Source organism: Rhinolophus sinicus, chromosome 15 (genome assembly GCF_057876585.1).
Source record: "Rhinolophus sinicus isolate RSI-liver-muscle chromosome 15, RSI-T2T, whole genome shotgun sequence".
Lineage (NCBI taxonomy): Eukaryota > Metazoa > Chordata > Mammalia > Chiroptera > Rhinolophidae > Rhinolophus > Rhinolophus sinicus.
Genome location: NC_142515.1, coordinates 30,651,066 through 30,678,564, shown reverse-complemented (window position 1 = coordinate 30,678,564; position 27,499 = coordinate 30,651,066). Strand labels below are relative to the sequence as shown.

General features: G+C 37.9%; 1 protein-coding gene across 1 annotated transcript; it reads left to right on the top strand.

Moving 5' to 3' along the window:
- Nucleotides 1-468: 468 nt before the first annotated feature.
- On the top strand, nt 469-27,193 carry RPP30 (ribonuclease P/MRP subunit p30). Its single transcript, XM_019739136.3, has 11 exons — nt 469-610; nt 3,260-3,315; nt 3,976-4,032; nt 4,442-4,516; nt 6,974-7,045; nt 12,591-12,680; nt 20,721-20,837; nt 21,376-21,405; nt 21,814-21,851; nt 22,253-22,332; nt 25,869-27,193. The coding sequence occupies exons 1-11, from the start codon at nt 529-531 to the stop codon at nt 25,976-25,978; spliced, it is 807 nt and encodes a 268-aa protein (XP_019594695.3). The 5' UTR covers nt 469-528; the 3' UTR covers nt 25,979-27,193.
- The last annotated feature ends 306 nt before the right edge of the window (nt 27,194-27,499 follow it).

Here is a 27,499-nt window from a genome sequence, read left to right as displayed (position 1 = left end):
CCAGTTCTGATTGGGCAAGAAGACGCTTTCCTTTTCTTGGGGAGTCCTCTTTCCTCCTTTGAGGTCTTCAGGTCAGATTCCCCCTCTTCCCATTAAGCCCATTTTAAACAACGGAATGAAGTTCAGGGGAAGGAAAGAAGATTGAATTCTTTATGAGTTTTTGAAAAGCATTTCCAGACCTTAGCGAAAGTGTCTGGTTCATGATAGGCGCTCAATGAATGCCGTATGCATGCATTTTGAAATCACTTTCTACACTATTTTATAGGGGGAATGGTGGGAGATTTGAACCCCGGTGTGAGAAACAGAACGTTCTCATTCAAAAGAAGACAACAAAGGATTGAAGTGAAGCTGTTGGTTTCAATACACTAATATTTGCTGGTACTTGAAAGTAAGGCTAGTGCCTGCGAACCTCAAATAGTCAACTAAAGGGAGTGACCTATCGTTCAGGTAAACTACAATTCCCAGCATGCCTCAAGGCATGCCCAGCCCCGGCACAAACGGACGTGCGGGTGGTCATGTGACTTAAGCATGGCGGTATTTGCAGATTTGGACCTGAGAGCGGGTTCGGACTTGAAGGCGCTGCATGGGCTCGTGGAGAACGCCGCTCACCGTGAGTTGCCCCGGTTTCGCGGGTCGTGGTGCCTGCCCAGCTTTGTTGCCCTCCAGACGGTCGGGCTACGTTCGGGAGTGTCCCGGCCGGGCCGGTCCTCGTTCGTGTCTCTGGGACGTCCCTGGAAACTGATGCCCACCGCGTTGTTGCTCGGATACCGAGCGCTGGAAACTCAAAGGCACTGGAGAGCTGTTGCCGAATCTAGCTCCTTCTTTCCTGCAAATTGAGGAAATTGGGGCCCTGAGAAGGTCGGGGGATTTGCATAAGTCCCCACAGCTGATGGATGGCAGAAGCCAGGGCTTCCAAGTGTAGTCTCTCACCCAGTGCTTTAAATATCACCCTTTTCTGCCTCTCATGACAGTGTCAGAGCAAATGCGGGAAGCTGGTGCAGACTGGGAGTACTGTGTGGGCTTAGAGAAGGGGGAGGGACATGGGGGTGCGAGTGTTGGAATAATATTTAGAGGGAGGGTAGGTAGGGGAGAACTTACTAGGATGGGGCAAGAAAGCAGCATGGCCAAAGTGCTAGAATGGTGCTCATATTTGAATCCAAGGTAAGTGGATCCTTGAGAGATAAGAGCCTGTTTTAATTATTGGAATTAATTGTGACTGCTGTTTTCTTCCTTCACTGTGGAGATAGAAAAGTTTAAACAAAGAAGTTTTTGCAGTAAGATCCATTCCTCAGTTCTCAGCTCTGTGAGAGCTGGTAATGATAAGCTTCATAGATGGTGCTAGATAAAGCCACTCCTTTGGCAAAGTGGATTACACCATTTCTTTTTGTCCCCTTTGTTAAGTGTCCCGAGGGAATTGACAGGGAATTGACGGTCTCTTTCCATTGCAGCCACGAATTAGCATTGTCTCTAAGAATACTTTCCTCACAAGTAGAAAGGAGGAGGGTAGACATTTTGATCTGGATAGTTTAGCCCTACTATTCTTTGATGGTTCCTTTAAAAAACAATTTTGTAATTTAATTTCTCTTGTATTACTTCCTCAGTGAAGCTTTTCCTGATGCCATTCCCTTGCTGCCTGAATAATGATTTTTTTTTAGAGAGAGGCCATGTCTTTCTATTTATTCTTTTATTTATTTCCTGTGCTCAGCAGTCACTCAGCAGACCTGTCGCATGGTAGTTACTCGGTTAATGCTTATGGAATGAATTAATAAACTGAACACCTTTTACAAAATACACAAAAGTTATAATATTTTGTTTAAAAAATTGCCCCTATGTAAAATGTGGTGGAAGAAGATACATTAAGGTGTATATACATTGTTACCTAGTATGTTTCTTTACAAATTAAATGAAAGTCATGACATGATAGAAAGTCACTCCTACTTATAAGTCAAAGGTAAAGGACTGCTGTTTGGTGAGTGGAAATTTTCAGAGAATAATGAAGGCAGAGCCCTGGTTCTTAGTTTATGATCTGATATAAGAAACCAATGACAAGCTTTAGAAATATGCTATATAGATAAAAATTTCACCAGAGGTTGATTGGGGAAGTACTCTTAAGATGCCAGATGAGTAGTCTAGGAAAAGTTGTGGAGAAATTGAATCTAGTTGATATTTCTGAAGGACAGTAGAGACATTGTTTAGTGGCCAGAAGGGGGAGTTATATACAAGTTATATATAAGTTATATACAAGTGTGTTATATACAAGTGTGTATAACACGAAAGCTTAGAGAAGACTTGGGAGTATGGTAAAGAAGAATGGTGGTGGCGGGGGGTCAAGTGCGGGTTGGTTGATTTGACTGAGTGAGTGAAAGATGAAGCCCAAAGTACTGTACAGGCAAATTTCTCTTACCTTCTGGTTTTTCTGTATGCTCAACATCTAGCACAGGGCCTGATAAGCAATGAACACTCAATAAATATTTGAGTGAGGAAGAAAAGAAGGAAGTTGGACAAACTGATGAGAAGGAGAACCACTATTTTGGCATTAATATACATTATATTTTAATATCCTGTCACCCCCATTGTCTAAATAACTTACAGATCGGAGTCATGATTTTGACATTTTTGGTAGTCAAGGTGTACAAAACAGTGATCTGTGTTGAGGCTAATAAAGCAAGACCTTGGCCTCAAAGAGTTCCCAATCTTGATGGTGAGTAGCTCGAAAGGGGAAGTGAAGAGTGGTGTCAGGGAGTCATTACTCCATTTCTCCTTAGGAGAAGGGCCTCTGAAGGAAGTAGGGAGGGTAAAAAGCAAAAGAAATGAGTGAGAATAAAGGTGACAGTGAAAAGGTATAAAGTTGATGGTACGAAAATGAAAAAAGGAACTTGAAAGAGAATGGTGGTTGGGAAGGAGACACACAAAGTGAAGGGTGTTTAGTATCATGCTAATACTACATCACGAAGTCAAACAAAGCCTTAAAACTTTGTGCCAGGCACTGTTCTAAAACACCCAAGTGTATTATCTCATTTAATTCTCATAACAGGCATCTGATAAGTTCCGTTATTATCACCATTTTGACACGTGAAGAACCTGAAACTTCTAAGTGGTAATGCTTAGACTTGAAAGCAGGCAGTCTGACAACAGAGTCCATACCCATGTCACTCTGCAAACTTCCTCCTAGTCTTGCCATCCAGAATTGGGATGGGCCTATGTGTATAGGAAAGAGAGGTTGTCATATTTAACAAGAATGTTCAATTTGTCTTTTCAGTTGGCTATTCAGTTGTTGCCATCAATCACATTGTTGAATTTAAGGAAAAGAAACAGGTAAAGTACAATTTCTGAAGTTAGTAACTAGTTTTGATCATTATTTATGTTTATATTGGTAATATGGAAGCTACAGATGAGCATATTTCTTTGCATTTCTTTTTAAGTGCACTCTCTGTGCACTGTTCTTATTTTATATAATGTTGAGCTGGTGCATATTTGTACAATGATGGTTTTCTTGTGAAATACTGTAAAGATGATAGTTTTTTTGTGTATGATGTGAGGATTCTTAAAGTTATTTAAGTCACTTTCAATAAGTTAAAAAGTGCATTGTTATTGACTGAACTGTAATTACAATATTTAATCCGTTTTTTAAACTGTTGTGAACTCCTTAACTAATTGATTTTCCTCATAAACATACTAATAAATATGTATATATCTCTTTAGGCCACCAGCTGTACTTTACAGATTATCTCAGTCTAAAAATTATTTTTCATCCCTCCTATTTATTGGTATTTACAGCTGCTTCCCTGCTCTTCAACTTTCTTTAAAAAAAAAAAAAAAAAATCTAATTTAGTGTCTCTGAATACCAGAAATTGGCTTTTTTTTCTTTCTCTTTTTTTTTAAATTATCTTTTCTGCAAACCCCTGGTAAATTTTCCGTTATGCTTTATCCCATTAACATATGCAATCTAGAGTGACTGTTTATTGTTTGTTGTAGGAAATTGAAAAACCAGTAGCTGTTTCTGAACTCTTTACAACTTTGCCCATTGTACAGGTAGGTGTTTCATTGTTTAAGAAGCCTACTACCTATTCATTGGATGCAAGCACGCCCAGTTACATGTGTGATTCTCTGATCTGCACTGCCCCTTCCTGTCTACCAGTCTTACCTTTCCATCAAGACTCAGCTCTTCCATGAAATAGCCTCTTACTATTGAATCTGTACTTCTTTGGTGATCTTCTTTACTGAAGTCCTGCAACCTTCAGATTACCTCATTGTTACATACTTTCATATGCATACGTGTTTTTTCTCTACCTGTATTACAGATTCCCTGAGAATAAAGACTAGGTTTTACTGATAGTCACTATCCCTTATTGTTCATACTTTTAAATGAACACTTCCACTGGTAAAGAGGAAAATTCAATTTGTATTTTGTGGTTTTTTTGATTACATGTTTTGATTATAGGGGAAATCAAGACCAATAAAAATTTTAACTAGACTGACAATTATTGTTTCTGATCCATCTCACTGCAATGTTTTGGTAAGTTTATTATCTTCTCTCTTTTTGGCCTTTATTTAGTTATATTGGTTAATGTTGAACAGTATTATTTTCAGCTCACGCTGTTCTTACATCCCTATCCCTCAGTGAGTGACACCTGCATGCGCTCCCTGTCCTCAGAATTCACATAGTATAACAGAGTCTCTTCTACTCGTGACATATGTATAGGGATACCACAATTAAAGAATCCTTTGGCAACTGTTATTCATTGAACTCACATGAACCAGACATAAGATGGGTGCTGGGAACATTGCTGTGAATAATACAGACACAGTTCTTTTAAAAAATGAGGAATGTTTAAAAAAGGTGGAGGTAGTTAATAAAGGATGCTCTGGGAATGTGTAAGGGAGGCCAGTAAGTGTTATATAGATGCTGAGTGGGGGAAACTGTTCCCGCAGACAGGATGGATTATGCAGAGGTCCTGAAGCTGAGGAAAACATGGTGTGTTCTGGGAAATGAAATACCACCAATAGGGCTGAGCCTAGTGGCTAACCTGGGATAAGGTTAGGGAAGTGGGTCTGAGCAAGCAGTTGAAAAGCCCTTGAAGATCTTAACTAAGGATAGTTTGCATTATGGAGACTGGATCAGAGGGGAAAATTGACAGGATTTGATGGTTGATTGGATATGGGACCATGACTCCCCAGCATGGCCTGAGTGGCCAGGTAGGTAGATCATGGTACCATTTCCTGAGATGGGACATACAAAGAGAAGCAGATTTGAGGGTATTGTGTTTGGGACATGATGGGTTATTAATGAAATTCCAATGGAGCCTATCAAATGGCAGTTGGAAGGAAAGGTGTGGTCCTCAGAAGAGTGATCCCAGTTAAAGATACTGACTAGGAAGTGGTTGCTCTGTAGAGAGTAATTGAAATCTTGGGAATAATGAGACTCCCTGGTCCAAGAGTGATGTGGGAAGAGGTCTAGGACAGTCCTGAGAAACTGCAGCACTTAATGGTAGAGTCTATGAGGATGAGTTAGGATTGAGGCTGAGGGGGGATTGTCTTAGAAGTAGGAGGAAAATGAGCAAAGTGAGAAGGGAAAAGTGAGGAAGGGTCAACAGCATCAATGTGCCTACGTAAGTAGTCAAGCAGGAGCAAGCTAAAAAACATCTGTTGGATCTATTGACAGGGAAGCCACTGGTTACCATAGCAAAAAGCATTTTTATGGAAATGGTAGGGATGTGAGAAAATGCAGACAGTGTGTGTGCTGCTGACTTTGCTGGATAAATTTGACTACAGGGGAACAGAAGCCAAAAGGAGGTTGGTGGATGAGAACCTGCTGTAAAGATTTTGTTAGACAGAGGAGACTTGACTAGGCCTGCCAATGATAAGAAGGATCTGGAAGGGGAGAGAGAAGGTGAAATACCTGAGAAAGTGAGTTATCTTTAGCTAGAATGCACTGCTCTATCAGAGAACAGGAGTTAGCAAGGAAAGGCTAGCCTCCTTTGTAATAATTAGCATTGCTCAAGAAATTGTGGAAAGCAAATTTGGTATTTTACACTGCTGCTAGGCAGCATTCTGGTTCTCTAGGCCCAGGTAGACATAAATGAAACTGACTTTTGGTAGGTTGCAGATTTAGTGGGCAGGCAGAGGGCAGAGAATCCTGGAGCCTGGCTTTCTCTAAGACCTGAATCCTGCCCTGTCTCAGCACAGGTCTGCCCAGCAGGCCCTCTTACCTGCTTAAGCGCAGCACCTGCTTCCTCTCTTAAACCCTCCTCTTTGCTTCTCTAAGTTTTATTGTGCCTTTTCTTTTTTACAAAATAAGAGGTTGTAAAAATTTAGAAGGTGCCAACAAGCAAAGAAGAAATACCACATATCCCATCATTCAGAGATTGTACATTTGAATATATTTTTTTCCTGTCTTTTCACATATATAACACATACAATATACATTTAAAATTATCTTTTTTCAATAGTAACTCTATCTTTAACCGATATTTTCCTTTTTTTCTGTCCTTGGACTCTCAGAGGTTTACCTGCACATCTAGCAGTTTAATTTGTATTTAAAAGTATTGTCATTGTGAAACTAATTGCGTCACACTTAGCCATGTGTATTTCTTGTTTTACAACAAAGTGGTGAATTCCATGAAGGGCAGACATATATGCTTTAAATGATTTTGTACCCCCAGTGTCTTGCACACAGGTACTCAGTGTCTGGCAGGCTCCTCCAGCATGTAAAAGCAAGGGCTATCTAATTTGATTTTTGTATCTCAAATGCAGTGTTTGGTATACAGTTAAAGTGTAACAACGTGGGAAGGAAGGAAGGAGGTTTGATGGGATGGATGCTGGCATCTAAATTCTCAGGTGCTTAGAAGGTCTTTTCTGCCAACATACAAAGCAAAGCAAAAATGGCACATTAGAAATGCAGCCACACCAGGAGACGGAATCCCATGTGTATTGTTTTTGTTACTGTGTGATAACATTCTTTTCATATTACTAGAGAGCAACTTCTTCGAGGGTCCGGCTGTATGATATTGTTGCTGTTTTTCCAAAGACAGAAAAACTTTTTCATGTAAGTAAAATAATAAGAAAAAGAAAATAGTGTCTATTATTTTAATAAAGGAAATCTGATTATTATGCCTCTATTTTACTCTATCTTGAAACTTTCAGAATTTTTCATTTAGAGTTCTGGGATTTCACAGGGGTGGCATGTGTTGTTTTGTTTTGATTTGTTTTATTCATTATGCTAAACATTTGATGGGCTCAGATTGGAAGAGCCCATCAAGTTTTCGTCTGTTTCTTTATCTCTACTTCATTCATCCATTCATTGGAGACTTCTGTTAGTAAATATTGGTCCATCTCGTTCTGGTCCTAAAATCACTTCAGTGTCTGCCTTTCTTACCATTTGCTGCTGCCTGGTAGGGAAGAAAGGTACAAGGTTCTGTGGTGGCATAAAATCTCTGACCTCTGTTTCATCTTTCTCCTCTGCATGCTCTGAGGTGCGGCCCATATGCCAGCATGATCATGTCCCCTGTCTGTCTTCTAGAAATTCTCCACAGTCAACCGCCTGCTGATACTATCCACCTTCCTGATCTTAGAGCCTTTATAAATTTAATTCCTTTTGTATGTTTAAAATTGCCATTTCTGTGATTTTTCAAGCAGGAGGGTTATTTAACAGGCATATGCTCATTTTTGTCAACTTGAGACAGAACACACTGGGCATCTTAAATGATTACAGAAAAGGAAAAAAATCAACTGTAACAGTTTTCAGGAGTATGTTTTACATTGTAAAAGAAGGTATAGGTACTTTTAGAAAGTCCTGAATGTTGTCTTTATCTAGGTTCAAAAAAGTTTCCATATGCATAAAGTATATCCACTAAAGGGATATTTTAGGTGAAAAAAAAAGTACTGATCTTTGATGTTTCAGTTTTACAGCATAGTTCATTTTTAAGCAATCTGTTCGAAAATTATAGGAAGGTTTTGCCTAAGTTTGTCCAGTAGATGGAGCTGTTGACTAAGGAAGCTGATGTGTGGTAAATTAGTTTTCAAGGCATACTATCAATTCTTTATTGTTTATATTATTGCAGGGAAACAGCACAACCTATCTATGAATAACTCTTCTCATAAAATGTTCAACTATAGTAATTTTCACTTTCGTTTCAGAAAAAGGGGTGAGTAGAAGCGAGTGGTTCTTGGTCATCAGAGACCTCTATGAACTTTTTAAAATCGCGGTGTTCAGCCCTCACCACTGGAAATTCTGATCCAGCAGGTTTGCGATTGAGTCTGTTTGTTTCAAGTTCCACAAGAGATTTCTGATTCAGTAATGGAACCGTGGTATACAGTGTAAGGAAGACCTTGGGCATTTCCACATTTGTTAAGCAGTAACTTAGTTTTGTTATTGAATAACAACTCAGCTATGTTGTACATTAAACATTTAGAACATACTCAATTTTTGTTTTACTGCATTTTTCCAAAATTGATTTAGAAGAGCTTACAACTTATTTCCATAGCCATTTACTGGTGATCAGAGAAACAAACAGAACCCTTAAAAAGTAACATGGCTGGAAGACATACATTCATATAACCTTCCAAAGACTTTTACATATCTTTTATCTTGAATACAATCCTGAGGGACAATTGGGACATATATTTGTTGCTATCCCATTTTGTAGAAGAGAAAACTGAGACTCAGGCTATGTGATTTGCTCTAAATCTCGGGTAGTATGTACAGTAGGTTTTAGAATACATTATAATTTCAGACAGCAGTTTTATCCTTGTTGTTTATCTTATTACTTGTTTTTCTCAGACTGTTCCAAAAAAATGAATGTAAAAGCATGAGCACATGCTTGACGATGGTGAGTGGAACAGTCAAGTATTCTGGGCGGTGGGAGGAAGCTATAAATAATGCATGAAGTATTTGTTTGGAATTGATTATACAGATATACTCAAAAAGTTACATGAAAACAGTTTTTAAAATTGGAACAACTTGTCTCATCTGTCCAAATCTTACCAATTCTGTAAGACTCAGTTGAAGTTAGTGCTCTCCCTATTTTCTATAGAAAATCAATTTAAGTAAAGCTTTTGTTAAGTGTATCATGATCTGGAATCAGGTCAAATGCAAGCAGTTTCTTGTTCAAGAGGTTGCATTCTGTGATTGGTTTTGTTTGGCCTGAAAGTTGATTATTTTAACAGGTATCCCTTTAGATATGATGTTCTAAAACTAAGTTCTCTAAGATGAGTCATAAAAGCATACACATGCACATATGTTAATAATTAGTAATATAAAATCTAACCACCTTAAATAGCGTTTCCATGGGAAATAACACACTGTTTTCCACGAGGAGTGTCTGGAAGATGTCTCGTAGATAAACCCTTCCTCTGCATAGCTACCTCAGGGAATAAGGCAAAGATGAAAGATTGTGAGGGGAGTCCATTGGGCAGGGCTTCTTGGGATGGGGTAGGATATGCAGAAAGAGAGTTACGTGGAAGCTTTAGGAGCTTCTGAATTAGTTATTACTACTGAAGATTTAAAGCGACGGGGTGGGGTAATTGACGTTAGTTAGCCCAGTTATCTACAAACCACTTTGTACACCCTGTCAATTCAAAAATATATTGAGCCTGCATCCCTAGTATATATGTATGTTTATTTTCTTATAAATTATTTGCATGTTTTGTTATGCCAGAGTGCTTTATAAAATAATACACACACACAAAACAATACACATTTTAAGAATTAAAAAAATAAATGGAAATAGAAGTTTTATTTTCTTCCCGCTTCCAAAATCCATGCCTACTACCTTGTAAGAGTACTGTTGTAGAGTATGTTCCCAACACCTGAGGTTCTTGAGAAAACGGGGTATCATTCAAGGCAGTGCTTCTGGCCCTCCAGCTTCAGAATTCCTGGGGATATTTGTTAAAGTGCAGATGATTAGGCCCTGCTTCTGAATTTATCACTGGAAGTAGGGCCTGGTAGTCTCCATTTTTAATGGATTCTTCATGGGAACTTTTTTTACACAATTTAGGTTGAAAGGCACTGTTTATGGGCATCTCTCTTTTCCCAGAGTGAGCCTGACTCTCCCTTGTATAATATTTATCATGAAATACCAAGATGTATTAGCTTGACATCCATGAAGTGGATTTAGGGAAGACGATGAACTCCTACCCTCTGGTTCCCCTTGTTTTGTAAAATCAAAAATAAACGTATATGTGTGCATTTCTGAGAATATATTTTCCTTAACTCCCCATAGGGGACCTTGGCCAAAAAATGAAAAAGGTTAAGAACAAGTGATAAGAATTTATATACAGCCTGCCAAAACCACTATAATAAGATTCTTAACCATAAATATTATTTGAACATAATTTAATCTTTTTAAATGATTTAGAAGGTATTTCATTATAATGTGAACATTAGCTCTTATTTTATAGTTATCTAAATGTATCAACTGAATATTTGAATTAATAGGAAACTAAATAACAAAGAATTCAGTGTGAGACATTTTAAGTTTGAGGTGTCAGAGGGAGCGAAACAGAGTTGTCCTTTGTTACTGAAAGTTTATTCTAAAGCACTCCTTAAACCAACAAACACAAGGGATATTTTTTAATTAGCTACTGTTATATAGAAGAGGGAAAAAGGGATCAGTGCTAAGTAAAAAGGGACCTAATTTACCTTTAGTCTGGGGAAGAATGCTTAGCAGGCTTCTAAAAAATGAATCAGGTTTTTTTAATGAAAAATCATTTATGTTCATGATAATAACCGCAAACAGTACAAATGAGTATGCACTGAAAAGTACACCTTCCTCCCACCTTTCTCTTGAGGCAACCACTGCTAACAGTTACTGTGTGTCTTTTCAGAAATATTATTTACCTAGTCCTTCCTTCCTTCATTCCCCTCTCCCTCCCTGCCTCCTTCCTTCTTATGTACCACGATGCTTTTTCACCTAGCAGTATATCTTGGAGATGGTTCCATAATGTTAGAGACGTACCTCATTCCCTTTTAGGAGTCAGCGTATTATATAGTATTAAGGTACCTTTACTTAATTAAAATTGACAGACGTTTAATTGCATCTAGTCTTCTGTGATTGGTGTTGCAGTGACTATCGTACTAATATCCTTGAGCATTTCTACAGTACATACCTATACAATATGCTTTTAGAGTCTATAGGATACCTTCCTGTAGGTGAAGTGGCAGGTGTGTGCATTTAAAATTTTGATACCTATCGCTAAAGTACTTTTTAAGACTCTACTGATTTAAAGACCCTGTGAGTACCTGTTTATTCATTCTTGTGTCAGCAGTATATTCCTGAACGTCTTGATCTTTGCCATTCTGATAGTTAAAAGATGGTGAACAGAAGCTGAACTTGCATTATCTACTATTCAGAGCTTTTCTTCATCCATTCTTATCAAATTTTCAAGGAAGCTTTTATGAGTTGGACAGCTGCAGCAGTTGGGATGGGGCAGATTCTTTATGAGCCAAGTGTTTTTGCCAAAACAGCATTACTTCTCAGGCTTACTAAGTTACTAAGACTGTCTTAGAGCCAGGCCGACCCGACCGTGATCACTGCTTGCTTCCTAAACCTCTGGGGTTGGGGTGGGAGTGGCCCCCTCTTTGATCCCTTTTCCTTAATGCCATCCTTTTCTTTGGTCCGTGCCACTGATGTTGCTTTATCAGCATAGCCAGCCACCTGGCAGTTTGAATTTGTTCATCAATTCTGTATATATCATCATTGTCAGTGTGTCTTATTTTTAATCTAGTACAAAGCAGTACAAAACTTTTTTTTATCACATAATGGCAAAAATCAGAGCCAGCTATGCATCTTCCAACAGTGTCTTTTGGCCTGTACTCTCATGCTAGTAACCTTTCCCCAAATTTATTTTCATTCCCTGCTTTTCCTTTTATCCTGATTTCTTTATCTGTTTATTTTATCTTGTATGCATTTTTTGTAAGCAGTTTCAAATCTCTTTGGGAAGTAAATGCAGGGTATTGATCTACAAGTGATAGCAAAAATTAGAACAAAGGAAAGGGAAATTAAAAGATGAAAGATGCATTCAGTATCATTTGATTTGCAACAGCTCTGCTTTGACCATTTATGTAAACTGTTTCTATTAGTATTTGAACAAAATGCCATGGGTATTGTCGTGTTAATGTTTCCTCAGCCACTCAATAGACTGATCGGAGCCACAGGCCTGGGACAATTCCTAGCACAAAAATAAATTGTGGGAAAAAGTGGAACATGCATACATGCTTTTTGGCTTATTTATTCCTTGGATTTCAAGAAATTGACAGTTTCCCCTTTGTAGTATAGTCTAAACTTTCACAAACTGAGTCTCTCGTAGCAACCCTCCCTTACGTAGCAGACCCTGTCCTCTGAGAGGGTGTATGTACATATCACTCTGCTTCATGTAGTTTACAATGAAACCATTCAAACCAAATGTGAAGAAATGGCTAACCATTGACTTTGTAAAGGGTCAGATGTATTTCAACACAGAACCATCATAACACCTTTGGAATGAACAATATCTATTTATATTTCTCTGTTGTATTGGGTTTGACTTGATCTCCCATTCTTGTGCCAATTTTCCTTTTGGCTTTACCTGTTTGTTTGTTTTTTTCTTGACAGGTTGCTTGTACACATTTAGATGTGGATTTAGTCTGCATAACTGTAACAGAGAAACTACCATTTTACTTCAAAAGACCCCCTATTAATGTGGTAAGTGTTACACTTTCCATTCTATACTTGAATCTGTAGAAACTTAGATTAACAAGTTGGACAAGAGGCAGAAGAAAACCATTGTTCTTAGAGGAAATAAAAAAAGGCTAGGTAATAAAATAGAAAGCAATTTAAAAAAGAGGATTTTATTTTTTGTAAGCTAACCAAAGAGGGAAAGAAAGCTTAAAATACTAAATACTCAGTAAATTATGAAGATGTTTTTGAAAGGCCTTAGAAACCAAAATTTATGTAGGGTATTTCTTCAAAGCGTAGATAACAATGGTGGACACTTACAGCCCAAACATTGGACGTTAAGAAGACAGAGCAGTCAAGAAAGAAGGGGAAGTGAAAAAAATGGGGGTTCTGAGGCACCAGTGAGCTGGGTGGGGGAGGGTGCTGGAGGAAGCAGGACAGGGAAAGCATAATAGGCATGGTCCATGCAAAATTAAAATCTGCATTGAAACATGCTGGTTCACACAAAAGCCCAGGTAAACTTTTATCATAACCTAAGAGGGTGGCCATGCATTCAGGGAATTTTTTTGTTCCTCCCTCTGCTATAGTTTTTCTCGCATTTCTACAGTGTCTCTTGTTTCCCCTACCCTTCATCCTCCATCTGTCACACCTTCTTGTAAGTCTTATTCCATCATAAAGAAGGTATTATTTCACATCAGTAACGGTAAGGTCAGCCCAGCTGTCAACTATTTTCATTCGCAGCCAGATCCTAGGAAGGACTAGGGTGCTGTTTTAGAAGAGTGGCTTCCAAAGCTCGGCCTCCCATCCTCACAAACTACTATGCAAAGAGGAAAAGAGCTTAATAAACAGTCCAGATTAGGAAACCCATCCTTTCAGAATTGGGAAATTAAAAATGTATACATTTTTTTCAAGGTAAATAACTCCCCTATTCTTTTGTCTTTGTAGAATCACAACCTCAATTTCTGTTTTCCTGTCTCTGCTGCTAAGGAATTGGCTTGATGCCAACAATAGGGGGAGACAATGAGGAGAAAATTGATCTATATGGTGTGGAAAAATTGAATCCAGTTTGGAAAAATTTTAGTTGGCTTATGTTCTACTCCTAAAAATATGCTGCTAAAATGGTACTTGAAAAGTATCCAAAATTCTAAAGTTACATTTTTAAAGGGAAAACTATAAAACAGCTCTTTTCTGATAAATATTGAGAGCACTACTGAACATATAACAGTATTGCTTAAGCTCAAATCATTTCCCCACCTTCTTGCCAGTATTTATAAATAAGTAAGTAAACACCAAAAAAAAAAAAAAAAAAAAAAAAAAAAACCCGAATCATCACATTTCAGAGTGGGAGATTTATGTTTAACAGCTCACTTATCAAATGTGGTGCGATGAAGATGAGTAAGGAGAAGCCATTGAGCTGTGGTGGATTCCCTGTGACCTGAGCTCTCCGGTGTGCCCCAGCTACCTGTGATAAAAGGCACAAACTAATACAGTCCCCAAGGCTATGACACGCTTGTTGGCTTCATATACTGTTCCTCTCCAGAGGTAGCAGTGACTGACTAGAAGTTTGCCAAGGCTTTTGGCCAACCTCATACTGTCAATCCAGTTTCTGTATAAATGGCACCCTCTAGAAATAGGCAGTACAACGACTCTGTGAATTGCTATTAAACTTACAACTTTTTTACCTTTCTCTTCACCGTAATGGTCCAGGAAGGCTATTTTCTAGAGATTTGCCTGCGTAAGCCCACATACGATACTGTGCCCTTGGCTGGGAGGAGACAGTAGCATGTGGTGCTGTCCATGGAAGGGACAGCAGTGCACGTAAGTCCTCACGTCCCAAGGCAGTGGGGAGCTTCTCAGGAGCTGTTCTGGTGAGGGCTTTCATTTGCTTTCTCTTGAATGTGCCCTACTGTTCAACCCAGACTGAACTTCTAGAGAGCATCAACTGTGTCATGGTCCTTTTTTAATTAGCCCAATGTCTTGCCTATAATGGATCCTCCCTAAAATGTCTCAGTCGAATGAGTGTATGTCTAACTTAGCATATCAAAGTGCAGTTTGGGGAACCTGGCCAAATCCTGCTTGTTGTTACTAGCTGGTTGTCATTAACTGGTTGTCAGCATTCGCAGGAAGTATACGCAGTGCGGGGAGTGGGGCACTGGGGTGGCATGAGGAGGAAGATGGCACTGGAGACAGCAGCACTAGGACCGCCCCCCTCCCCCCGTCCCCCACAATTCCATCTATAAGTTCAGGAAAGCTGCTGCTGTTTGATGGATATTTTTGGCTTCATTCCCACATTTTTCAATTTAAGAATTCTGAAAAGTAACAATTTGACAAGTGAGAGGGATATGCAATATTTAACACAGTGTCTGCTTTTTAAAAAATCTGGTGCGAACATTTTACATATGTTATTTAATAAAAACTAGATGGTGGAGTGGAGGGAAAAGCTGTACAAGATTATTTTTAGTCTTCATCTAATGTAGAAGTAAGTCTGCAGTATGAATTGGTCAGGAAGCAGAACCATCCCTATTAATTTATTCACCTAGTTCTCATTTAAGCTTTGAAGCTGGAAACACACAATAAAAGGTATCCAGCTGCTTGTTCAGGGTAAATAATAGTTGTATGGGTACATATGTATTGTTTCTGATAATATCTAATCTGGATATGGAGATGTATGTTTTCATAAATGTATGGAACTATATTCACTGTGAGAGCACAGAACATAGAGTGAATGTGGCTTACAGTTCAGTCTTAAGTCTTGGTCCTTGCCTGTTCCTTTGCCCTTAAGGATAAACTTGCCTTTGGCCATGAAAAGTTGGTAAGTTGGCTTTTATAAGGATCACTTCATTGGGCACATGAAGAAACAGTCTTTATTTTCCCTTTGTTTTCCCTTAGCGTTTGTACTCCTTTGTGGTGGTGAGAAGCAGGAGCATTAGAATAGGGAAGTCATTAGTCGTTTACCTAGAAGTTAGAAGCCATGTGAGAATTATCAGTCTAGATGGTTGGGATTATGAAGGAGCACCCAGGAGCTAATCATAGGAAAGCACTCCGTTTGTATCAGTTGCAGCTCTTGTCCCTTTTGTTGTTTTCATATACTTGGGGCACCATAATCAATTATGTAATTCCCTTCTAGAGTCTCCTACAAACCTCTTCTGGAGTCTAAGTAACTTATGTGGGACTCACAACTTAATCATGTGATAGCTGGGTTTCTAAAAAATTGAATTTAGCTCCTCTTCTTAGATAATCAAATGACTTCTAGTTATTTATCATTTATAATTTAGCACATTCACACCTGCTCCAGCCCAGCAGCTTTAGGGTGAGTTATCTCCAGTATGCAGGTAATGGAATTGAGACTCAGGTAGTTTGTGAGTCACACGGATACATTTCTCTTTCAGAGGGTTGACTTGGGATTTGTACTCAAGCTTTGATTCTAATCTGCTGTCATCTCCCACTGGGAAATGCTATTTAAAATTACTTTACAGAAGAGCTCTTCATTAAGCACAGAATAATTTGATATTTTAAAATGTAATCTTTATAAATTCAGATTTTGAAAATAATTTTTTTTAAGCAGCACATACTTTTACTTTCCCTTTGGTTTTTTTCAGTGCTATCGCCATTAGCAATGGCTTCAACTTTGTTGGTTATTTTCAGTGATGGTATGTTTTTCACTCTGATGTTTTCCCCTCAGCACTTCCTTTAATCCTAATCCATTTCTATCTTCGTGGTCCAGTTAGTCCCCACTGACAGATATCCACTAAGTAGTGTCTGAAGCAGTGAGATTGTTCCAGGAATCATGCCATACATACTTGATTGGATATGAATGCTCTATAAACTTTATTTTTCATCACACATACGTATTGTGAACTTAAATGTGTTAAGTACTTTATTGAACCAGTGCCAGCAAACTTGCCACCATCAGAAATTTCTGTGTGGTTAAAATCCAAAACAAAACAAAAAATCCCACCAGAAACAAAGTTAAAAGACTAATGACAGACTGGTGGAAATATTTTCACTCATACCACAGACAAAAAGCTAATCTCCTTAATAAAGACCGCCTAGAGATTGACAAATTAAAAAAAAAAAAAAAAAAGATAATCCAAAAAACTGGATTAAGAATATGAAAAAGATATTTCACAGGAAAGGAAATGCAAATGACCCTTAAACATATGAAAAGATGCTTAAATTCATTGGAAGATAAATTCACATTAAAAGCACCTATCTGATTGGCACAAACCCAGACATTTGATGATGCACTGCTGTAATGCTATGGGAAAGCAGGCATTCTCATATACTGATTGGAACAGTGTAAATTGGAACATCTCTGTGGGGGAATGGTAATTGGGCAACAACTGTGAAAGTTACAAATGCTTTACCCTCTGACTCAGTTTATGCGTTTCCTGAGGCTTCCATAATGGAGTACCATAAACTGGGTGGTTTACTTAAACATATATTTATCGTCTGAGAGTTCTGGAGGCTAGAAGTCTGAAATCAAGATGTTAGCAGGGTCATGCTCCCTCTGAAACCTGTAGGGGAATCGTTGGCCTCTTCCTAGCTTTTGGTGGTTTGCTAGCAATTTTCCATGGTCACTGGCTTGCAGCTGCATCACTCCAATCTCTGCTTTTATCTTCACAGTGTGTTCTCACTGTCTTTGTGTCTTCATGTGGCCGTCATTTTAAGAGGGCACCAGTCATATCGGATTAGGGGCCCACCCTATTCCAGTATGACTTCATCTTATCTCATCTATAATGACTCTATTTTCAAATGTCACATTCTGAGGTACTGAGGGTTAGGACTTCAACATACCTTTTATGCAGAGACACAATTCAACCCACAATACTCAGCAAGTCCCACTTTAGTGTTTATTCTACAGGTGTATTGAAACAATCCAAAGTCTGTCAGTAAAGGCTTGGTTAAATACATGCCATACCTCTACAGTGGAATAGAGTGCAGGAATAAAACAATGCAGAAGTTATGAGTTGACATGGAAAACCCTTCAAGTCAGTCAAGAAATGTAGCAGACTACCTTTTGGGTAAAAAAGAGAAAAAGTAATATGTATATATTCATGTCTGCTTACATTTGTATGAAGAAACTCTGGAAGAAGACACAAGATACTAATAAAAGTAATTAAGGGAGATGGGGATATGGCAGGTGGGAGATACAAGTGAGACTTTTTATTGCTTTCTTCTATTACTTGATTTGTGACTCATGTGACAAATTACCTATCTTAAATAATGATACACCAAGAGTGTCATCCTTTGAATTCAGTAAAGAGCTAATTTTTTATGAAATTAACAGGGAATTTGTTTATTGTCCCGGTAATCAACTCCCTATTTTCTTTCTGTCAAGCTTTGCTTAGTTCTTGGAATTTACTACCAATAGCTCTTGATTCAAGTATCACATGCCTGCCCTTACTTTGTGCATTGGTATGACTGTTACTTCTCATTAGTGAAGAAATCATCTGCCTATTCCAGAACCTTGGGAAAAGAGAATAAAAACCAATCAGGCAGGCAGTGTCATTCTTTATGAAAAGGCTGTTAAGAACAATCATTTGATGAGCTTAAAGCAATTTACATTAAAATGGTCTTAGAAGCAGGAGTCCAGGTAATGAGTCTGTATTTTATCTATCTAAAAATTTTAAATAAGATGTTATGAAAGAAATGTTCACAACCTTCAGTAGCATATTTTTAATTTCTTTAATTTTTCTGCCTCAGAGGTTTTTTCTTTTTTTAGCAATTTTAAAGAGGACTTGATTAATGTACTAAGATGAAAATCATCTTTTTTTAAAAAAATAAGCTGATAATTTTGTCCCTTTTTTTCCCTCCCTGTTTCTCCAAAAAAAGGGGAGTTTATTTTGATCTGTTCCCCATTTGAAGGGGACTGAAATTTTAGATTCAATTAAGAATACTTTGGGACTTAGTTACCTAGTTTTGTGTGTCATCCACGTCTTTTATTTCCCCTCTTCTCCATCCTACAGTCTTGAGGTTAGCAACTAAAAGTATGGGAAAAAGAAGTATGTCAGCCTCTTTGGCTAATCAGTAGTTTGGGTAAGAGAAGTAGCAAAAGGGGATAGTTGCGGATAGAGCTAAAGGAGGTTTCGGTTTGTCTGTGAATTTCAGTTTGTCCAGTTCATCCTGGTTTCTTACATGATGGATAATCCATAGTGAACAATATTATCACATGACCTTTTTTCCCTAAGCTACTATTTATTCACTCAGGATATGAACACTTTTGTATAAAAGGCAGTTGTGTGTTACAAAAAAAGTATGCTGATACTAGCTCTCCAGAAGTGTGTGAGCTAGGCAGGGAGAATGAGGTGTGTACATTTAACTAGGGCACAAAAAATGTAATACACATCATCATCAGAAAAGGGCAGAGGGGAAGGTTACAGTGTGGAGAATAGCATGTAAATTCTAACTAAACTAATATCACATACGTAGGGAAATCCAAAATGAAATCTGGAAACCTCAAGACAGTAAGGAAAGGGAAAATTGGGGGATAGAAGAAAGGAAATCTGTGTTTACAAAGGGAAAGTAGAAGAAATTAAATCAAGTTGGGTTGCCAGTTCTGGAAGAAGACAGGTTTTTCCATTCCCTGTACACACTCAAGAGTAGACCTCCAGCCGTCACAGCTGGACCTGTCCCAACTCGTCCCCTGGGTAATAGAAACTCATTTGCCAGGCAGAGGTTTGGACCATACCACCTGGTCTGTGCGTGTATATCTTCCTTTGTTCATTCAAAAGACCACTGTAACCACGTGACTGCCATTGTGAGTCTGCTTATCACCTTCATGCTGAAACCCTTAGCTGCGCCCCATTGCTGTTGGAAGGGTAATCCTGTCACCAGTTGTGAAGGCCTGCACAGTTGCCCTTCCCATCTCTTTGGCCTCCACTCTCTCCCCCTCATTCTCTCTTCCCCAGCCTATGACCACCTCTGTGTGCTGCCGTGCTCCCTCTAACCTGAGCCCTTCCACATACTCCTCCGTACCTCTGCAAATGCTCCTCCTGCTACTGTTCAGCTACTTAATTCTTTCCTCACCCACTCCCAAACTTTTCTTTGACAGCACTTATCACAGTTGAAGTTTTGTAATTTTGTGTGATTGTTTGATGGTCTCCCTCACTAAATGATAAGCTCTTAGAAGAGAGGAACCATGTCAGCTTTTGCTCGCCATTCCCATGCAGAGTTAGCTTAGAGCATATCTGTTGTGAATGGAGGAAGAGACTGAGTCACTGATCAGGAAAGCTGAATAGTATAGCGGTGTATTTCAACGCCATTTCCACCCCTTTTAGGCCGTTTCCTTACCTGGGGCTGCTTATTAAGAATGCTTTAAATAAGAAAGAAGTTTCTTTTTCTCATGTAAAAGGCCAAGTTTGTACAGTAAGCTGGGCAAAATCCTCAAGACCCAAGGCTTCTTTTTTTCTGGGGATCCAGCTTAAAATCAGGGCTCTATTAGTGAAAAAAAAAGAGGAAAACAGCTATCTGGGACAATTAGCAATCTCTGCCACAATGCCTAATGAATGTATTGTAGGGTTACATACATCTATAAGACTCTTAGCACAGTACCTGGCATAGCTCTCAGCTATGGCTGTTTGTATTCCTTCATTCACGCAATAAACGACTTACCTGAGAGGCCTTTCCACCCCCATTCTTTAAACATTTTTCAGCTCTTCATTTCTTTGTTTCTTCATTCTTGGGTCAGATTACTTGGTTTACTATTTTGCAGACAGTTGACCCTAAGTATAGGGAGCACATCTCTGTTTTCCTTTTGAGAGTTCGTAGAATAACAGCCCTTCTGCCACCCCACTGGGACTTTGCTCTCTGTAGCCTCTTCATGATTCCTATTTATATAAAATCAGCTTCCCCACAGCTAAGATAAACTCTGTTGATCAACAAGAGCCACAGATCTGTTTTCTTCTCCTGTGGATGGTGCCATTGGGGCATAAATCCACCTTAGTTTAAGGCTGTTCTTTGACATGCAGGAGGCAGGCAGTGGGGGTGAGACGGAACTTTCGTGAAAATAGAGTAGGACAGTGTGTATTTATCCTTGACAGTTTGTTTTCTTTATCTCCTGTGAAGGCAATTGAACGAGGAGTGGGCTTTGAACTTGTCTACAGCCCTGCTATCAAAGACTCCACAATGAGAAGGTACACAATTTCCAATGCTCTCAATTTGATGCAGGTCTGCAAAGGAAAGGTATGAATCCATAATTTTAGGATGTTTTTTAAATCTAGCAGTTTATTATTATTAATGCACTGGATTATCAAACTGAATCCTTTTCCTTAAAGCAGAAAGTTCTCAAGGTATAGGAATAAATTCCCCCATTTCAATGAGCTCTGCAAGTTTTAAGGTGAAGACATATATTGCGGAAGAATTATGTGAGGGGGGAAAAGATGTGTTGAAAGTCTTTATCTTTCAATAAGGAATTTGCCCTTCACTCACTGTGAAAAGAATAGTCTAGATAGTAATTATCATCAGTGAGATCAATTAGGGTTATATGACCAATTCAACTAGTTTTAAAAACTAATTCATCTTATCTGTTGGAAAGGCCTATTCAGCTGTCTTTAGTTTGACGTGAAGTCTTTAATTCTTGCACTTTAATTATTTACTTTATCTTTAAAAGAAGTTGGTATTTATAATGTCTTAAATATAAAAATGTGATTACTGGTTATTTATAAGACCAGTTTTTTTTACATTTATCTAAAATTAATATTGATCGCTTTCTGTTTTGTAGAATGTAATTCTATCTAGTGCTGCAGAAAGGGTAAGTCTGGTACTAAGTACTTTGCTTTCACTTTTCAAGTTATAAAACCTTGAAAAGTTTCTAGGGGAGAAATGAAAATAGTATTTTAATGAACTTTTTTGCATGTTTTCATTTATGCCTATATTTGCTCATTGTAATTGCTGAAGAGTAAAATTTATTCCCATTCCTTTTGGGCTTCAAGTTATGCTCATATAAATAGTTTCTTATTTATACTGTTACAGAATGCTTTTTAAGGTTCTTTTATATTTTCAAAAACTTAAGAAAACCATCAAAATGATAAGGACTCAAATTTATAAGAACGTTCTTATTTTTGGATACATAAACATTCTGTTAATTTACAACAACAGAAGTAGTTGAAATGTTATGAATAACTTATCTCGTGTCTATCTTTTGTTCATTTTATTTTAGCCTTTAGAAATAAGAGGCCCATATGACGTGGCAAACTTGTATCCTTTTCTGAGTAAACAGTTACTGAAATTTTCTTTTAGGAAATTTGTAATTTGGTAAGGTAATATACTTTAACAAGATATTTTTCCTAACCTTGTACTATAAGCTTACCAGTGACTCAAAAACAAATTACATTAGGTAGTAGAGAGCTTCATCTTTTCTCAGCCTTTTCTAAATTAAGGCTGAGATAGAAAAAGGAGAATAAGAACGAGGGACTCTGTATTATAAAAGCTTACAGTTAAACAAACCTCTTCTCAGATGCATGTTTCTTTTGGGCTAAGAACTGCTGTAGCATTAAAGTATCTCACTATATGACCAGGTGAGGTGGCGTTGTCATTACGTCTGTGTTAGTCTCCTGCCCTTGGCTGACTCTGGGTTGAAGTCCTTAGTGCTCCCCCAGGGGCTTGCTGTTCGGGCTGTGTGAAAGTGATGCCAAGGCTGCGGTGTCCACCCACTGCCGAGCGGTGCTTCTCCACGGAGGTGAGCACGTTCTCCCAGGAAAAACTAAATGCTCATGTGAGGAGCCAGTCATTTTCATCAGACAGTTGAGCCATCTCTACTTTGATTATCCTGCCACACAGAGTTCCTTTAGGGTCATCTTTTCTCGACCTGTTTTGACCATCAGTGCTTTCTTACCCTTCACTTCAGGCTTTACTTTCTGTAGTTTGTGGAATGAATATAGTTTGTATTACAGAAATCAGTGCTAAATGTGTTCTTTGAAGCTCTACGTGTGTGTCCCTGCCTACATTTTGGTAGGCTGCTACTTCCCTTCTCCTCCCTCCTCTTCATGGGGGCATTATTGAGAACACAAAAACAGCAAACACATGTAAAAAACCTAACGAACAAACTCAAATTGTAACTTTTTCACATTTATTACAGCTTGTGATTCTTTTCTCATTTTTTGTTTACATGTTCCAGTAGTGCAGATGATACATTTTTTTTTTTACTCACATTTCATTTATGTCTATCTGCCTCTTCACATTAATTCCATTACTAGAAGCCATTGAATTTCTTATTCATCAGATGATAAAAATTGAATTAGAAGTATTTGGTATGCCTGGACTTTAGAGAGTGAAAATGAGGTTTTATTTTTTTAAATTTACACTTTTGATCTGCTGTTTTATCTTCATTCTCTTTGGATTTTTTAGCGCTCGTAGTGATCAAGAAGTAATTTACTTGATATCACCTAGAGGAATTTTACACATCAGAATAGGTTGATACACATAGACAATGCTATTTTGTGTACAAATGCAAGTTAGGTTATTGATGTCTTGTGCTGTTGTGTGTGGATTTTAAAGATCTGAGTTCTACTTGAGCGAATTGGTTACTGTAGTCACTTACCATGAATTAAATGATTTTGCTTTTGGTTTCAAAATACTTAGTTTGAGATTTTTGTATTATATAGCTTTAAGCTCTGGGAATGACCAAATTAATCAGGATTTTATGAAAATTGAAGAACACTTGATTCATACTTTGGTAGTTTTGCCATGATTTTTGTCTGTTTTAAATGAATCTAAGGAATCACCAAGATTTTGGATAACAGTTTGTGTTCCAAAGACTAAAACAGGAAAGGGAAACTTAAAAAAAATGTAAGAGGGAAAAATATGGAGTTCTGCATTTGACTTCAAAAACCTCAACTATTCAACACAGGATATAGATAAAGCTAGGCTTTTATGGAAGCTAAACTCCAAGACTTGTCGACTTTAGGTAGCATTACAGCTCACCCTAGTGTGCCCAGGACGGCCCTCGTTTATGCCTGCTGTCCCTGCAGACACCCATACATCTAGAGGATAAATGATAGTTACCCTGGTTTTAGTTGCAGCAAGGGGATTCAAAGTCTCATTGTTGCCCTCTGTGCCGATGAAGCCCCCGCTGGCACCTGTGTCATCCTTAGTGCCACATTTAAGAAGGACAGCCATGTACTGGAGCACTACCAGAAGACAGTTAATAGGTTCTTAGAGGGTCTGGAAACCTTCTCATGAGAGGAATTGTTGAAAGCAATACGGGAATGGATACCTGGAACACAGAAGACTTGGGACACTAGTAGCTGGCTTTCAGCATTGGTAGACTTGCCACAGGGAATCAGCCCTCAATGGGTCTTATGGAGTTCCAGAAACCAGTGAACAGCAGGTCCAAGGATGTGGTAGAGAAGGGACAGAAGAAAGTGGTTGAAGGCCAGAGGCTTCAGCCTGTGATGGACGGGGTTGATGTCCTCAGTCAGCCCTTGAACCAAGATTGGGGACACCTGCCTTAGTTCCTCATGAACAAAAAAAGTAGTCTACTCATCAATAAGTCCTTTAGAGTTGGTTGTAGATTTTCCTAGGCAGGATGAGTGAAGGATGTATGTGAAAACACTTTGTAAATTAAAGCCCTACACAAATGTAACTTCTTGCTAGTACAAAAAGTAAATTTATTTATGAAAGACTTACACTAAAAGAGTTACTTTATCTAATAACTATAAAAGTCTTGTTTATGATCGTCAGCTTTGCTTAAGAAGTAAATGTTCACACATTAAAAGATGGAACATTTCTGAGGTGGAACTAAAAGAAGTTTGAAACTAATGCCTTTTGTTTTGTTACAAAGTGTTGGTTGTCACGATTTAATTTTTATATTTTTTATTTATTCAACTGATTTTTAGACTTTTATTCAGAACCATAGTGATACAAATAAGCATCTCTAAATACAACATTTTCCATGTGGTGAACTGGCAATTGCTACTTATTTTGAGGCTCTCTGATTATGTTGGCATTTTAATGACCTTGAGAGCAGTTTTGTTCCTTTTATAAATGAAAAAGCTTTTCAATACCTGGCAAAGATACAGTAGACTTGTTAAGTTAATCCTGACAAATGAAAGGGTAATGCTTAACTCTTTAAAATTGACTTTACTTTCATTACTTGAAATAAGAAATTATTCTTTAAACTTATGTTCATTGAGTTCTTTTGACTCTACCCACTTCATACCTAATGGATCTCCCCCCCTCTCCCTAGTTCCTCTCATTTCCTAAGGACTAAGTTTGAATCTCTTGATGGCCCTTCACAAGCTACCCTTCCAACTTCGTTTCCCCCTAATTTTTTCACATTCCTCCTTCACACCAGCCATATTGTTCCCTAACCGTACTAGGTTCTTCTTACCTCTTTCTCCATGCCTTTGCAAAGGAATACTTCTCCGTATTTTTTTTTCTTCCCTATTTCTAGTGTCACCTCTTTTATGATACCTCCCTTGATTCACCCAGGCAGAGTTAATTCTTGTGGGTACCTCCATTCCTATTATTTCTGCCCCAATACACTTATCTCAGTGTGTTGTAGGGAGAAGCACTGTGTTAGGCATCTCTGTACCCTCTATAGATAACACAGTGCCTGCCCTGTTAGACTTTTTAGCAGAAGTTGGCCAAATTTAAGTTGAACTCTGCTGCCAATCTGACCTACACATCTAATAATCCTATTCTTCTTTTTCCTATCATCACCAATATATGAGATCAATAAACGTGAGTTTGCTTTTCTTCATTCACTCAACAAGTATTTATTAAACACCTGTTACATAACCAGGCATTTCTGGATGTTGGCAATACAATATGACTGATTCTTCAGAGGTACATTGAACAGATAGGCAGTGAGCACACACACCACCGTAGGAGTAACACCATTGACTGTTGTGCTTCCTGCTGGGATTCAAACGTCTTCCGCCCATACGTAAAGTACCTGCTGTACCAAGGTCTAGGACTTAGGTTCTGGCTGCATAAGATACCATGGGCAGCCATTAGATATCACCTGTCCTGCATTTTTACCTTTGAGGTAATCCTTAGGTATGAATTAGGTGTTAATAATATATTGGTACTTGTATATGTTGGGGAGGGGGGAGAGGTAATAACAGTAAATGTTGTCAGCACTCAGCAGTTCATTATGGTTTTATCATTCACTAGTGCTGTAAACCAAAGCAACATGGTGATACTTGTTAAACCACCTTTTTAAATCATGCGTTAACTTCAAGCATTGTGGTTGCCTTGTTTGTTTTATAGAAACTAGGAAAACTGCTTTTGGGATTATTTCTACAGTGAAGAAACCTCGGCCATCAGAAGGAGATGATGATTCTCTTCCAGCCTGCAAAAAAGCCAAGTGTGAGGACTGAAAAGAATCTCCCAGTCTCTGTCCACACTCCCTTCTTCCCTTTTGTAGTCCATCTGTTGTGGCTACAACAGAAATAAAACCTCTGTATGATACACTGTTTTCTCATGGCGCTAGAAATCAATAGTCTATCAAGACGATTTTTAGTCAAGCCATTAAAATAACAAACAAAACCTGATGAAGTCTTTTTAAAAAAGACTCAGCTTAATGAATTTAGATATATTTTAAGAGAAAAACAGTCTAGTTTATATTCTTTGGGTAAGTGATAAAATGGCACGTATAATTAAGTTAGAAGATGTTTTAATATCTCAAGAGGTTCTTTAAAAATGTTCCTTCTTCATTTAAAAACATACTTTTTGCTTTAATATGCATTATTTTTTTAACATTACTACTCAAAAAGTGGTTATTTTGTGGACTGTCAAAACTTATATTCAGAGGTTTGCTTTTAGTTGATTTGTTCTTGTTTTAAGCCTGTCTTTCATTAATCAAGTTGAAGTTCTTTCTAAAAGGACTTGCTATAAAATTTCTGGGAGGAGAGGGAACGTGCGCATAAAATCACACCTGACTTCTTCCTTTGCTGCTTCTTACCTCCATGATGTCCTTGAAATAGGAGTCCCTCCTTTGAGTTGTGAGCCTGTGAAAACTTAATGTTGCTTTTTCCTAATAGTTGTATTAAGAAAACCAAAGCCTTAGGCTTAACCAACTTTGGAAATAATTTTTTTAAGAGCAGGATATTTATATTAAATAGAAGTAGCCTTTTTTTTTTTTTTTTTTTTGCAATATCTTCATTTTTGCTATGCTGATATAAAGAATTCTTTAAGAAAAAACACTGAGTCAGAGAAAAGATAATTTTAAAAAGAGAAAGTTTCGTATGAACCTCGTGGATATGTATAGATACTTAAATAAAATATTGGTAAAGAGAAACCATTAAAACAGTATACCATGACTAGGTGAGATTTATTCTAAGAATATAAGGATATTTCAGTTCTTTTTAATGTATTATACTTGATCATATCAATAGGTCAGATGAGAAAAATCAGAATCATCTTAATAGATGCTAACAAGACATTTGATAAAATTTAAAATCCACTCCTGATTTAAAAATTAAGTAAAAGTAGAAGTCTGTTTCATACATATACATATATATGTTCATATATGTATACTTATATGTTGTATATATTAACCATGGTGGTTCTAAAAATAAAGCATTTTTGACTGACTTGCACTTGAGCAATTTGATGGATTGGCCTACTCCATTTCCTATGTAAAGCTGACGGCCGCTGGCCCACACACCAGGAATCTGCTGCTTAAGGAAGGCTTGCTTCTACCTCTGCCCCAGGTGGATTGACCAAAAGTTAGCTGTGTGTTTACACACAAGTCTGTCTATGTCGTATTTAGCATTGTAAAATTGTATAAGTTAATTAAAAATTATGAAAACTGATACACTGTGAGGGACAAAAAGAAGACTTCCCAGGAAAACTAAAATTAATGCTTTTGAAAGGTTTGAAAAAGATGAGTCATTAGA